Below are 15,740 nucleotides of genomic sequence, written 5' to 3' on the forward strand. Positions count from 1 at the left end.
ATTAAATAAGAGAAAGAAGAGAGGATCGGACTATTTAATAATATTACAAAAAAGAAGTAATTTCAACATCAAATTTTGAACGCAGATCTAAACGTTTAAAGTCCGATCGATATGTCCACGCGAGTGGCCTCGTTAAGGCCGTTTGGGTGCACAGCTTAAAGGGACGAGATGGGTTGCATCCCGTCAAGAAAACCCCTAGATTGACAGTCGATAGACGTTGAAGGTGTAGTGCTGTGCTGAAATACAGATCTTGAGTATCAGACTAGGGTATAGTCCAGTCGTCATGGGTTGGTATAGTGGTGCGGACGGGCCCGACTCCGGAGTATACGAGATGGTATCAATATAAAGCAATGTAAAGTCTAGAAAAAGAGTAGTAGGGGCCGACCCCGCTTCCTATTTCTTCTTAGAGTGGGGCGGTCAATCTTCCAGTGCTGGTAGGACAGGCTCGGACATGTAGAGACTAAACGCGAACAACCGTGGCGTTCTGCAGAATGGTCGTCATACGAGTCACGAAAAAACAAGTCAACATAGTCAGACGGAGAAATGACGTGGAGGCGAGGAATCTCGCTGAAAAAGAATCCAACCTGGTGGTGCAGACTGTCGAAACGAGAAGCGTTCCAGCGTTCAATCAGTTCCAATGGCCGCATACATCCCAGTAGAAAACTTCATTTCGCTGACAAAAACAACGAAATGAAGGACCCCCAAGTCGAGCACACGAAAGCACGTGCAGTGTGCACAAGCGAAACAAACACGTCTTACTGCGTGGAGCTCCAGACTGGGAATGGCTACATGTGAGGTTTGATGATCCTGTATGTATCTGTATGCAAAATATGGTCTGGACAAGGATTTACTGTTATGTGCAGTAGACCATGAAAAGTAGGTCACAGTGACCTAGTAATAGTACGCGACACACCACCATCCCCAAGTTGTTGCTACATGTGAGGTTTGATGGTCCTGTAAGCTACTAATCTCAACAACAGCAGTTGCTGTCCGTGCCATCATTAATTTCAAGCCCTGATATATAATGTGCTCACCCAATGACGTTGAGCTGGATGATGTTGAAGAGGTGGTTCACGCTGTCAGGAATGCTGCTGAGATTATTGTTAGCCAGACTCAGGTACTGCAGGCAGTCACCAAGGAAACGGGGCAGGTCCAGTGCTTTTCTTTTCTCCTGGGCGTTCGACTTCCAGGGCAGCATGTTTGCCAGGGTCTTCGGAGCTCGACGGGTACTACAACAAAAACAGAATTTAAAAAAAGTTAAAGTCTGTTTTGTTTAACAACTCCACTAGAGCACATTGATTTATTAATCATCGTCTATTGGATGTCAAACATTTGGTAATTTTGACATATAGTCTTAGAGGTAAAGTTAAAGTTTGTTTTGTTTAACGACATCACTAGAGCACATTGATTTATTGATCATTGGCTACTGGATGTTAAAACATTTGGTAATTAAAGAGGAAACCTGCTACATTTTCCCTTTAGTAGCAAGGGATCTTAATCAGATAAGATAGCACATACCATGACCTTTGATATACCAATCATGATAAACTGGCTATAACAAAGAATAAGAATCATAACTGGCATTCTGAGAGTAGTGTTAAAGCAATACATGTCCCCAACAGGGCCCAACATATTTTCATATCTCCTAAGTTTAAAAAGACATTTCTGTGTAAATAAAAAAAGGTAAATCGTCATGAAAACGTATTGTGTAACAGTACATGATAACGCTATACCCAAAATTCAGCTCAGTATCTTGAGGCATTGTGAAAAAAAAGTTAAAAAAACAACTGTCGGTATCTCCTAAATTCAAGGGCCATAACTCTGTGAAAAATGTGGAAATCGCCATGAAAGTTACAATAATTCTGTAGCAGTACATGATAAAGCTATACACAAACTTTCAGCTCAATATATTGACATATTTTGACCAAAAAAAAGTCTGGGAAACCAATTTTCCTATCTTCTAAGTCCAAGGGCTATATCTCTGTAAAAAAAATGGGTAAATCACCATGAAAGTCAAACTTGATCTGTAACAGTACATGGTACAGCTATACAAACAAATTTCAGCTGCGTATATTGAGGCATTGCAAAACAGAATCCGAAAAACTAATGTGGGACAGAGAGACAGACAGATTTTTGGTGCATTGTGTTCATTAATCTATGATTTATAGTATGTGAAAAAAGTTATGTAAACACAAAATGTTAATGTTGAACTAAAAGCACCACTTGAAATGCAATGTCTTGCAGTGGCGTAGGCAGGATTTTGTATTTGGGGGGGGGGGGGGGGGCACTTGTGTAGAGGGATATGACACAGGAACCTTTTTAATGTTATTAATAAGCGAAAAGGTAAAAATTCCCGGGATTGGGGGGGGGGGGGTGCCATGGCCCCCCTGGCTATGCCACTGATGTCTTGCCTTTTAACTCCAAACTGACTGGTACTCACATGCGTTGAACCTGTTCGTTTGACAAGGGAACGCCGAGTTTGTTGTCTCCGAGATCCAGGATGATCAAACGTCGACAGTCCCAGGATTCAACTTCCGGCAAGCGTTCAATTTTATTGTGTGAGGCATGCAGCTCTTTGAGTTCGGCTAAAAGAAGAAGAAACCAGATGGAATTATGCAGAGGTGTTAAACATCAAAGTGGTACTGTAATTTTTTGTCAATCACATAGAAAGATAATAACTAGTTAATGATGTAGGATATATCAGCTTTATCCTGTGAAGATAAGATTGGTAAATCGCCCATTCGGCCTGACCAAGATAAAGTCGATATTCTACGTCATTAACTAGTTATTATGTTTATCCTGTGAAGATAAGATTGGTAAATCGCCCATTCGGCCTGACCAAGATAAAGTCGATATTCTACGTCATTAACTAGTTATTATGTTTATCCTGCAGACCACAAAACTTAAGGGTGAAAAGCTACAGCTACATTACATGATGACCTAGAAGTCACATGAGCGATTTCGTAATCTGCTAGTACACGTTTATGACTTTGCTTTAATAGGTCATCATAATGAAACAGTGGTTGCAGGAGAAATATAGGGAACTTCACATACATTGTTTTCGCTTCCTATTTATTGCACGAGTTTATTTTGTGCAAGAATATATACCACAAAATCACGTAGCGGTTGAGTGGTATGTTCTTTTGCAAAATAAACGAGTGCAATAAATAGGAAGCAAAAACGTGGTAAAGCGCTTGCTTGATGCACGGTCGGTCTGGGATTGATCCCCGTTGGTGGGCCCATTGGGCTATTTCTCATTCCAGCCTGTTTTACCACGACTGGTATATCAAAAGCCGTGGTAAGTACTACCCTGTCTGTGGGATGGTGCATATAAAAGATCCCTTGCTGTTAATCGAAAAGAGTAGCCTATGAAGTGGTGACAGCAGGTTTCCTCTCTCAATATCTATGTGGTCCTTAAAGGTAAAGTCAACTCAAACAAGAGCCTTATGTGTTGGAAAGATGCATACCCGGACCACCAACACATACTGACACTTTAACAAATGAAAAACGCGTAATTTTAGAGTTAATAAAAAAACATGATTATTCCTGCTAACTGGGGGCAGCCATTTTGTTTAGTTTTTGTGACGTCCGGTGGTATAGCTTGGGGTGAAGTGACGTCAGCTCCGTCCATCTTCTCTATGCACAGTGTAAACAAACGCTCTAATTTACGACACGGCGCTTTGCTTTCATCAACTTGACTTGTAAAACAATATAAATGACTTGATAGTATAATAACGCCACATAACCGTAAATAAAATGTGTTGAGTGTGTCGTTAAATAAAACATTTCTTTCTCTTTTTTTTTTACTTACACAGTTTGACAATACTTTCAGAGATCTCGTCCAGTTCATTGTGATCAATTCTCAGGATTTTCAGCGAGTCACTCCAAAACTCCTCAGCACTTACAAGAAACCTTTGAGTTTCCAGACAGTTGTTTGAAATATCCAGATGTTGCTGTGAAAAATATACAACTTAAAATTAAGCATATAGTCTTAAAGGCATACTGTCATGGATTTAAGGACCTTATTTCTCTAAAAATGGATAATAAATAAAAATTACATTACTTGTTGGAAACTAAATCTAGTTATTGCATCACCGTAACTGAACCATTATGGAGTGAAATCTAAGTCATCCCTCTCGGCAATTTTAGTTTTTGAATTATGGACCATTGCCATAATTCAATTATTTTTACAAAATATCATTAATAAATGGAGTATGGTGGTTATGAAGATGGTTGAATAAAAGTACATTTAGCGACAAATCAGATTATTTTTGTTCAGGTAATACTTTGTTATACCATTAAATAGGTCAATGGTCTGTGACAATATGCCTTTAAAATAAGCTCCAACCTCCTACAAAATTATCTTTTGTAAATAATTTCAGTTTGGTCTGACATAAGAAGAAAAATTAATATTTAAAGTGTTTTGGAAATAATAAAAACCCCACTATTTTTGTGTGCAGTTTAGAAAACAATCTCCTCAGACATAAATAACTTGTGAAAAAAAGGAGTTTTCTGTGGGGACGACTATCGCCAATCAGCAGTGGATCAATGAAGACACATTTTTGGTAAAGAAAACAAGTGTCTGTTTAACTCTGAGCATACTGCTAAAGCAATACTACCGGGCACATTTTTCATTTCATTTCAACTTATTTTCGTACTTATATCCAATTAAGGTTCAAGCACACTGTCCTGGGTACACACACCTCAGCTATTTGGGTTGTCTGTCCGTGGATTAGTTGTTAGTTGGTTAGTATATACCCATCGAGTCATTAAAACTTGCTCTGGGTGGGAGCCAGTACAGGGCTGTGAACCCACTACCTACCAACCTTATGTCCGATGGCTTAACCATGACACCACTGAGGCCGGTTACAAATTTTCAAATTTTCTAAGTTGAAGGACCATTAACTCTGTCTAAAAATTGATAAATTTCATTTCTGGCACAGTTATGGCCCTTGATAAATTCCCATGATGATCAAATTATTTTAAAACAATCATTCTGAGAGTACTGCTGAAGTAATACTGGGCCCCAACTCTTGTCGCAAAATGAATAAAATTTAATTTCTGACAGAGTTATGGTCCTTGAATAAATTCCCATGACAATTGCTTTGGCTCTAATTCATAAATTTGGTCAATCTCCATGAAAGTCAATCTTGATCTGTAAAGCTACACACAAAATTTCAGCTTAATATTTTAAGGCTTTGCAAAAAAAAATTATAAAAAAATTAATACATGAGACAGATGAACGAACACACAGACAAACATATAGCGACAAAACCAGCTGAACTGGTAGGGGACTAATTAATGATATAATCTTGAAATAAGCTCCACATTTTGGTAACACTGCTAAGTATCCAGTTGTCGAACAATGGAGGCACATTTATGGTAAAGGCTGACAAGTAAAAACTTACAAAGCAGTTTACAATGCCTACCAAATAACCACTAACCCCACCCCCCAACAAAGTTCACTGGATATGTGACATCTGTCCTTGACCTATACTGAACTTACCAGCCTGCACGGCCACGGGGACGGGAAGGCACAGAGTTCGTTGTTGTTGACGATGAGATGTTGAAGCGAGCCACAGTTTCGTATTTCCGACGGAAGCATCTTCAGCTTATTGTTGGAAATGTCGAGTCGTATAAGACTGGGCAGCCAGTCGTTTTCAAAGCCATCTGGAAATCAGAAGAGGAAAGGAATGTCTGTTTAATGACACCTCCGCACATTTTAATCCATGGCTTATTGTGTGTTTAACACCTGGGTATTTCGACACTTGGTTTTGAAAGGAAAGGAATATTTGTTTAACTTTCTAGTGCAGGCAAGATATCTCGCTCGACGTTACATCTGTCGACATATACTGTTACGGATTGTTTATTATAGTTTTTACCTTCATCAGGGTATGAACAAACAAAATTATCCGCAAACTGTGTGAATCGGTGAATCCGTTCTCATTTAATTTTGCGGATGATTTTTTTTTTTTTTCATACCCAGATGAGCATAAAAGAAATAACAGACAATACTTATAATTAAATTTGAATCATGCTTACTAATAATAATACTAAAAGTTCGTATTTTATTTTTAATTATTTTTGTTCCATAAACAATAACGCTCAATAAGACAACTTGCCCCATATAAAATGACGTCATCAGATATGACGTTCTTTGACGATATAATTTTTACATTCATTGAGAAATGAACAAACTCCCGTTGCTACATCTGGACCAATGGGATGACGTTATATTGTAATGACTGTAATGAAATTTAATTATTACACTGTAGGCCTATACAGTGCATTTTCCAATTCATATTTCCCGCCGTTTTGCACGCGACACTTACAGAAAATAAATGATTTTAAAACAGAAAACAGTCACTTACATTATCGGTAAGTGTTATTTCTGTGGGTTTTCCTAATTTTTAAATTTAAGATCAGTTAATGTTGATTAAAATTAGGCACAAAAATAAAAAGAAAGTCGCATTTACTCACGAGCATTTGTGGCCAGCTGTCCAGTATTTATGTTTATGTAACAAAAACAACAACAACCCACCCCCAACATTTGGTGATTTACATTGTTGGGGAAATGATCAAATTTATTATCAAATTAGCTGTCATAATGAGCTATTGATCCTTGAAAATTACAGCGATGTGCTGCCATTGCTGTCAAGTGAAAACAGAAAACTAAAGCTGCCATAGTGTCAATCAATCTATTTCCTGTTGTTATATTTTTATTTCCGGCGAGTGCGGGGAAAATGTGAATTGGTAAATGCACTGTATACAGACTAGCGTGATGTCGGGCGAGATATCTCAGCTGCAGCAGTCAGAAGGTTAACGACACCTCAGCACATTTTAAACTACACATGTTTGATGTCTGACATATAGATATTTTCACACTTCTAGATACGAAAGGAATGTTTATATTTAACAACATGTCGGCATACTTAAAACTATTGCTATTTTGACACTTTGTCTAGACACGGATGAAAAGGAACGTTTGTTTAACGACACCTCAGCACATTTTAAACTACATCTGTTTGATGTCTGACATATAGATATTTTCACACTTCTAGATAGGAAAGGAAAGGAATGTTTATATTTAACAACATGTCGGCATACTTAAAACTATTGCTATTTTGACACTTTGTCTAGACACGGATGAAAAGGAACGTTTGTTTAACGACACCTCAGCACATTTTAAACTGCAGCTATTTGGTGTCTAACATACGGCTATTTAAACACTTGGTTGAGAGAAGAAAGGAAAGGAATGTCTGTTTAACGACACCTCAGTACATTTTAAACTACACCTGTTTGGTGTCTAACATATAGGTATTTTCACACTTCTTGTGAGGAAAAGAAAGGAATGTATAATTAAGAACATCTCAGCACATATTAAACTACACATGTAAAAACTTACCAAAGTAACTATTATGACTTGAACTGGACTGCCTGTCCTGCCGCGACGTGGTTATTTTCATCAGGTACGACAAGTTGTTGTTTGACACATTCAGTTTCTTTAGAGTCGGGAGTCGAAACAGTTCTACACACATGCTCTCCAACCGATTATGAGAAAGATTTACACTCTTCAGGCTGGGGAAACAAGAAAATATACTCAGAGAAAGAAATACGGGAATGCATGGTACTGTAGACCAAATTTAAAGTCATTATTAAAATCGTAATATCTGTATTTATAAGTAAACAGTTCTACACACAGGCTCGATCTCCAACCGATTTTAAGAAAGATTTACACTCTTCAGGCTGGAGAAACAAGAAAATATACTCAGAGAAAGAACTACGGGAATGCATGTATAGACCAAATTTAAAGTCACTATACCTTATACAAGACGTAATGTCAGTTATCACGTGAAGTCAGTTAATAAAATATACATTGAAAATTGAAATCATTGGAAACTATATATAGCTTAAAACTAGTTGAAAAATATAGTTTAAGATCTGTTTATACCTAAAAACCAGTTGAATAAAATACCTTAGAATCATTTGAAAAATTTACCTTGAAACCAATTGAACAATATACCTTAGAAACAGTTGAAAAATATACATTAATTAAAACCAGTTGAAAAATATACCTTAAAACCAGTTGAAAAATATACCTTAAAACCAGTTGAAAAATATACGTTAGAATAAGCTGAAAAATATACTTTAAAACCAGTTGAAAAATATACCTTAACACCAGTTGAACAATATACCTTAAAACCAGTTGAACAATATACTTTAAAACCAGTTAAAAATATACCTTGAAACCAGTTGAACAATATACCTTAAAACCAGTTAAAAAGTTGCAAAATATACCTTAACACCAGTTGAACAATATACTTTAACACCAGTTGAACAATATACTTTAACACCAGTTGTACAATATACTTTAACACCAGTTGAACAATATACTTTAACACCAGTTGAACAATATACTTTAACACCAGTTGAATAATATACTTTAACACCATGCAGTTGTACAATATACTTTAACACCAGTTGAACAATATACTTTAACACCAGTTGAACAATATACTTTAACACCATGCAGTTGTACAATATACTTTAACACCAGTTGAACAATATAATCTAACACCAGTTGAACAATATACCTTAACACCAATTGAACAATACACTTTAACACCAGTTGAACAATATACTTTAACACCAGTTGAACAATATTACTTTAACACCAGTTGAACAATATACTTTAACACCAGTTGAACAATATTACTTTAACACCAGTTGAACAATATACTTTAACACCAGTTGAACAATATACTTTAACACCAGTTGAACAATATTACTTTAACACCAGTTGAACAATATACTTTAACACCAGTTGAACAATATTACTTTAACACCAGTTGAACAATATACTTTAACACCAGTTGAACAATATTACTTTAACACCAGTTGAACAATATACTTTAACACCAGTTGAACAATATACTTTAACACCAGTTGAACAATATACTTTAACACCAGTTGAATAATATACTTTAACACCATGCAGTTGTACAATATACTTTAACACCAGTTGAACAATATACTTTAACACCAGTTGAACAATATACTTTAACACCAGTTGAACAATATACTTTAACACCAGTTGAACAATATACTTTAACACCAGTTGAACAATATACTTTAACACCAGTTGAACAATATACTTTAACACCAGTTGTACAATATACTTTAACACCAGTTGAACAATATACTTTAACACCAGTTGAACAATATACTTTAACACCAGTTGAACAATATACTTTAACACCAGTTGAACAATATACTTTAACACCAGTTGAACAATATACTTTAACACCAGTTGAACAATATTACTTTAACACCAGTTGAACAATATACTTTAACACCAGTTGAACAATATACTTTAACACCAGTTGAACAATATACTTTAACACCAGTTGAACAATATACTTTAACACCAGTTGAATAATATACTTTAACACCATGCAGTTGTACAATATACTTTAACACCAGTTGAACAATATACTTTAACACCAGTTGAACAATATACTTTAACACCAGTTGAACAATATACTTTAACACCAGTTGAACAATATACTTTAACACCAGTTGAACAATATACTTTAACACCAGTTGAACAATATACTTTAACACCAGTTGAACAATATACTTTAACACCAGTTGAACAATATACTTTAACACCAGTTGTACAATATACTTTAACACCAGTTGAACAATATACTTTAACACCAGTTGAACAATATACTTTAACACCAGTTGAACAATATACTTTAACACCATGCAGTTGTACAATATACTTTAACACCAGTTGAACAATATACTTTAACACCAGTTGAACAATATACTTTAACACCAGTTGAACAATATACTTTAACACCAGTTGAACAATATACTTTAACACCAGTTGAACAATATACTTTAACACCAGTTGAACAATATTACTTTAACACCAGTTGAACAATATACTTTAACACCAGTTGAACAATATACTTTAACACCAGTTGAACAATATACTTTAACACCAGTTGAACAATATACTTTAACACCAGTTGAACAATATACTTTAACACCAGTTGAACAATATACTTTAACACCAGTTGAACAATATACTTTAACACCAGTTGAACAATATACTTTAACACCAGTTGAACAATATTACTTTAACACCAGTTGAACAATATACTTTAACACCAGTTGAACAATATACTTTAACACCAGTTGAACAATATTACTTTAACACCAGTTGAACAATATACTTTAACACCAGTTGAACAATATTACTTTAACACCAGTTGAACAATATACTTTAACACCATGCAGTTGAACAATATATTTTAACACCAGTTGAACAATATTACTTTAACACCAGTTGAACAATATACTTTAACACCATGCAGTTGAACAATATATTTTAACACCAGTTGAACAATATACTTTAACACCAGTTGAACAATATACTTTAACACCATTTGAACAATATACTTTAACACCAGTTGAACAATATACCTTAAAATTGATAAAATGTATTTTTGTTCATTTGAATCTGGCCCAAGAAGACTGTTTAGTTTGTTGTTGCTGACATCAAGGGAGGTAAGCCTGGGCATGCTCCACGGTATGCAGGAAGGAAGTGACATCAGTTCATTGTTGGACAGGTCCATTTTTGTCAAAGTTACCAAGTGATTGGAAAACCAGCATGGGAGAAGAGCCTCTAGCTGCATGTTGGTCATAATGAAGTAATACTGAAAAATACATGAACCAGCATTCTGAGAGTACTGAAAAGTGAATGAAGCAGCATTCTGAGAGTACTGAAAAGTGAATGAACCAGCATTCTGAGAGTACTGAAAAATACATAAACCAGCATTCTGAGAGTACTGAAAAGTGAATGAACCAGCATTCTGAGAGTACTGAAAAATACATAAACCAGCATTCTGAGAGTACTGCAAAAGTGAATGAACCAGCATTCTGAGAGTACTGAAAAATACATGAACCAGCATTCTGAGAGTACTGAAAAAGTGAATGAACCAGCATTCTGAGAGTACTGAAAAATACATAAACCAGCATTCTGAGAGTACTGAAAAGTGAATGAACCAGCATTCTGAGAGTACTGAAAAATACATGAACCAGCATTCTGAGAGTACTGAAAAGTGAATGAACCAGCATTCTGAGAGTACTGAAAAATACATGAACCAGCATTCTGAGAGTACTGAAAAGTGAATGAACCAGCATTCTGAGAGTACTGAAAAATACATGAACCAGCATTCTGAGAGTACTGAAAAATACATGAACCAGCATTCTGAGAGTACTGAAAAGTGAATGAACCAGCATTCTGAGAGTACTGAAAAATACATGAACCAGCATTCTGAGAGTACTGAAAAGTGAATGAACCAGCATTCTGAGAGTACTGAAAAGTGAATGAACCAGCATTCTGAGAGTACTGAAAAGTGAATGAACCAGCATTCTGAGAGTACTGAAAAGTGAATGAACCAGCATTCTGAGAGTACTGAAAAGTGAATGAAGCAGCATTCTGAGAGTACTGAAAAGTGAATGAACCAGCATTCTGAGAGTACTGAAAAGTGAATGAACCAGCATTCTGAGAGTACTGAAAAGTGAATGAACCAGCATTCTGAGAGTACTGAAAAGTGAATGAAGCAGCATTCTGAGAGTACTGAAAAGTGAATGAACCAGCATTCTGAGAGTACTGAAAAGTGAATGAACCAGCATTCTGAGAGTACTGAAAAGTGAATGAACCAGCATTCTGAGAGTACTGAAAAGTGAATGAACCAGCATTCTGAGAGTACTGAAAAGTGAATGAACCAGCATTCTGAGAGTACTGAAAAGTGAATGAACCAGCATTCTGAGAGTACTGCTAAAGTGAATGAAGCAGCATTCTGAGAGTACTGAAAAGTGAATGAACCAGCATTCTGAGAGTACTGAAAAGTGAATGAAGCAGCATTCTGAGAGTACTGAAAAGTGAATGAACCAGCATTCTGAGAGTACTGAAAAGTGAATGAACCAGCATTCTGAGAGTACTGAAAAGTGAATGAACCAGCATTCTGAGAGTACTGAAAAGTGAATGAACCAGCATTCTGAGAGTACTGCTAAAGTGAATGAACCAGCATTCTGAGAGTACTGAAAAATACATGAACCAGCATTCTGAGAGTACTGAAAAGTGAATGAACCAGCATTCTGAGAGTACTGAAAAGTGAATGAACCAGCATTCTGAGAGTACTGAAAAGTGAATGAACCAGCATTCTGAGAGTACTGAAAAGTGAATGAACCAGCATTCTGAGAGTACTGAAAAGTGAATGAACCAGCATTCTGAGAGTACTGAAAAGTGAATGAACCAGCATTCTGAGAGTACTGCTAAAGTGAATGAACCAGCATTCTGAGAGTACTGCTAAAGTGAATGAACCAGCATTCTGAGAGTACTGCTAAAGTGAATGAACCAGCATTCTGAGAGTACTGCTAAAGTGAATGAACCAGCATTCTGAGAGTACTGCTAAAGTGAATGAACCAGCATTCTGAGAGTACTGCTAAAGTGAATGAACCAGCATTCTGAGAGTACTGCTAAAGTGAATGAACCAGCATTCTGAGAGTACTGCTAAAGTGAATGAACCAGCATTCTGAGAGTACTGCTAAAGTGAATGAACCAGCATTCTGAGAGTACTGCTAAAGTGAATGAACCAGCATTCTGAGAGTACTGAAAAGTGAATGAACCAGCATTCTGAGAGTACTGAAAAGTGAATGAACCAGCATTCTGAGAGTACTGAAAAGTGAATGAACCAGCATTCTGAGAGTACTGAAAAGTGAATGAACCAGCATTCTGAGAGTACTGAAAAGTGAATGAACCAGCATTCTGAGAGTACTGAAAAGTGAATGAACCAGCATTCTGAGAGTACTGCTAAAGTGAATGAACCAGCATTCTGAGAGTACTGCTAAAGTGAATGAACCAGCATTCTGAGAGTACTGCTAAAGTGAATGAACCAGCATTCTGAGAGTACTGCTAAAGTGAATGAACCAGCATTCTGAGAGTACTGCTAAAGTGAATGAACCAGCATTCTGAGAGTACTGCTAAAGTGAATGAACCAGCATTCTGAGAGTACTGCTAAAGTGAATGAACCAGCATTCTGAGAGTACTGCTAAAGTGAATGAACCAGCATTCTGAGAGTACTGAAAAGTGAATGAACCAGCATTCTGAGAGTACTGAAAAGTGAATGAACCAGCATTCTGAGAGTACTGAAAAGTGAATGAACCAGCATTCTGAGAGTACTGAAAAGTGAATGAACCAGCATTCTGAGAGTACTGAAAAGTGAATGAACCAGCATTCTGAGAGTACTGCTAAAGTGAATGAACCAGCATTCTGAGAGTACTGCTAAAGTGAATGAACCAGCATTCTGAGAGTACTGAAAAGTGAATGAACCAGCATTCTGAGAGTACTGCTAAAGTGAATGAACCAGCATTCTGAGAGTACTGCTAAAGTGAATGAACCAGCATTCTGAGAGTACTGCTAAAGTGAATGAACCAGCATTCTGAGAGTACTGCTAAAGTGAATGAACCAGCATTCTGAGAGTACTGAAAAGTGAATGAACCAGCATTCTGAGAGTACTGCTAAAGTGAATGAACCAGCATTCTGAGAGTACTGCTAAAGTGAATGAACCAGCATTCTGAGAGTACTGAAAAGTGAATGAACCAGCATTCTGAGAGTACTGAAAAGTGAATGAACCAGCATTCTGAGAGTACTGAGAGTAAAGTGAATGAACCAGCATTCTGAGAGTACTGCTAAAGTGAATGAACCAGCATTCTGAGAGTACTGCTAAAGTGAATGAACCAGCATTCTGAGAGTACTGCTAAAGTGAATGAACCAGCATTCTGAGAGTACTGCTAAAGTGAATGAACCAGCATTCTGAGAGTACTGAAAAGTGAATGAACCAGCATTCTGAGAGTACTGAAAAGTGAATGAACCAGCATTCTGAGAGTACTGAAAAGTGAATGAACCAGCATTCTGAGAGTACTGAAAAGTGAATGAACCAGCATTCTGAGAGTACTGAAAAGTGAATGAACCAGCATTCTGAGAGTACTGAAAAGTGAATGAACCAGCATTCTGAGAGTACTGAAAAGTGAATGAACCAGCATTCTGAGAGTACTGCTAAAGTGAATGAACCAGCATTCTGAGAGTACTGAAAAGTGAATGAACCAGCATTCTGAGAGTACTGCTAAAGTGAATGAACCAGCATTCTGAGAGTACTGCTAAAGTGAATGAACCAGCATTCTGAGAGTACTGAAAAGTGAATGAACCAGCATTCTGAGAGTACTGAAAAGTGAATGAACCAGCATTCTGAGAGTACTGAAAAGTGAATGAACCAGCATTCTGAGAGTACTGAAAAGTGAATGAACCAGCATTCTGAGAGTACTGAAAAGTGAATGAACCAGCATTCTGAGAGTACTGCTAAAGTGAATGAACCAGCATTCTGAGAGTACTGCTAAAGTGAATGAACCAGCATTCTGAGAGTACTGCTAAAGTGAATGAACCAGCATTCTGAGAGTACTGCTAAAGTGAATGAACCAGCATTCTGAGAGTACTGCTAAAGTGAATGAACCAGCATTCTGAGAGTACTGCTAAAGTGAATGAACCAGCATTCTGAGAGTACTGCTAAAGTGAATGAACCAGCATTCTGAGAGTACTGCTAAAGTGAATGAACCAGCATTCTGAGAGTACTGAAAAGTGAATGAACCAGCATTCTGAGAGTACTGAAAAGTGAATGAACCAGCATTCTGAGAGTACTGAAAAGTGAATGAACCAGCATTCTGAGAGTACTGCTAAAGTGTGAACCAGCACTGAGAGAAAAGTGAATGAACCAGCATTCTGAGAGTACTGAAAAGTGAATGAACCAGCATTCTGAGAGTACTGCTAAAGTGAATGAACCAGCATTCTGAGAGTACTGCTAAAGTGAATGAACCAGCATTCTGAGAGTACTGCTAAAGTGAATGAACCAGCATTCTGAGAGTACTGAAAAGTGAATGAACCAGCATTCTGAGAGTACTGCTAAAGTGAATGAACCAGCATTCTGAGAGTACTGCTAAAGTGAATGAACCAGCATTCTGAGAGTACTGAAAAGTGAATGAACCAGCATTCTGAGAGTACTGAAAAGTGAATGAACCAGCATTCTGAGAGTACTGAAAAGTGAATGAACCAGCATTCTGAGAGTACTGAAAAGTGAATGAACCAGCATTCTGAGAGTACTGCTAAAGTGAATGAACCAGCATTCTGAGAGTACTGCTAAAGTGAATGAACCAGCATTCTGAGAGTACTGCTAAAGTGAATGAACCAGCATTCTGAGAGTACTGCTAAAGTGAATGAACCAGCATTCTGAGAGTACTGCTAAAGTGAATGAACCAGCATTCTGAGAGTACTGCTAAAGTGAATGAACCAGCATTCTGAGAGTACTGCTAAAGTGAATGAACCAGCATTCTGAGAGTACTGAAAAGTGAATGAACCAGCATTCTGAGAGTACTGCTAAAGTGAATGAACCAGCATTCTGAGAGTACTGAAAAGTGAATGAACCAGCATTCTGAGAGTACTGAAAAGTGAATGAACCAGCATTCTGAGAGTACTGCTAAAGTGAATGAACCAGCATTCTGAGAGTACTGCTAAAGTGAATGAACCAGCATTCTGAGAGTACTGCTAAAGTGAATGAACCAGCATTCTGAGAGTACTGCTAAAGTGAATGAACCAGCATTCTGAGAGTACT

The 15,740-nt window shown here is 37.0% G+C and overlaps 1 protein-coding gene across 3 annotated transcripts in view; it reads right to left on the reverse strand.

Annotated features, from left to right (window-relative positions):
• LOC121380167 (leucine-rich repeat serine/threonine-protein kinase 1-like) overlaps nt 1–15,740 on the reverse strand; it is an 84,419-nt gene that overhangs the window by 37,769 nt on the left and 30,910 nt on the right. For all 3 annotated transcript variants that reach the window (XM_041508978.1, XM_041508986.1, XM_041508969.1), the window contains exons 6-11: nt 10,498–10,730; nt 7,406–7,578; nt 5,507–5,670; nt 3,812–3,953; nt 2,441–2,585; nt 1,035–1,229 (exon numbers count right to left, since the gene is read on the reverse strand). In XM_041508978.1, the coding sequence (XP_041364912.1) occupies nt 1,035–1,229; nt 2,441–2,585; nt 3,812–3,953; nt 5,507–5,670; nt 7,406–7,578; nt 10,498–10,730 (1,052 nt within the window). The remainder of the gene's footprint in view (nt 1–1,034; nt 1,230–2,440; nt 2,586–3,811; nt 3,954–5,506; nt 5,671–7,405; nt 7,579–10,497; nt 10,731–15,740) is intronic.

Source organism: Gigantopelta aegis, chromosome 2 (genome assembly GCF_016097555.1).
Source record: "Gigantopelta aegis isolate Gae_Host chromosome 2, Gae_host_genome, whole genome shotgun sequence".
Classification (NCBI taxonomy): Eukaryota; Metazoa; Mollusca; class Gastropoda; order Neomphalida; family Peltospiridae; genus Gigantopelta; species Gigantopelta aegis.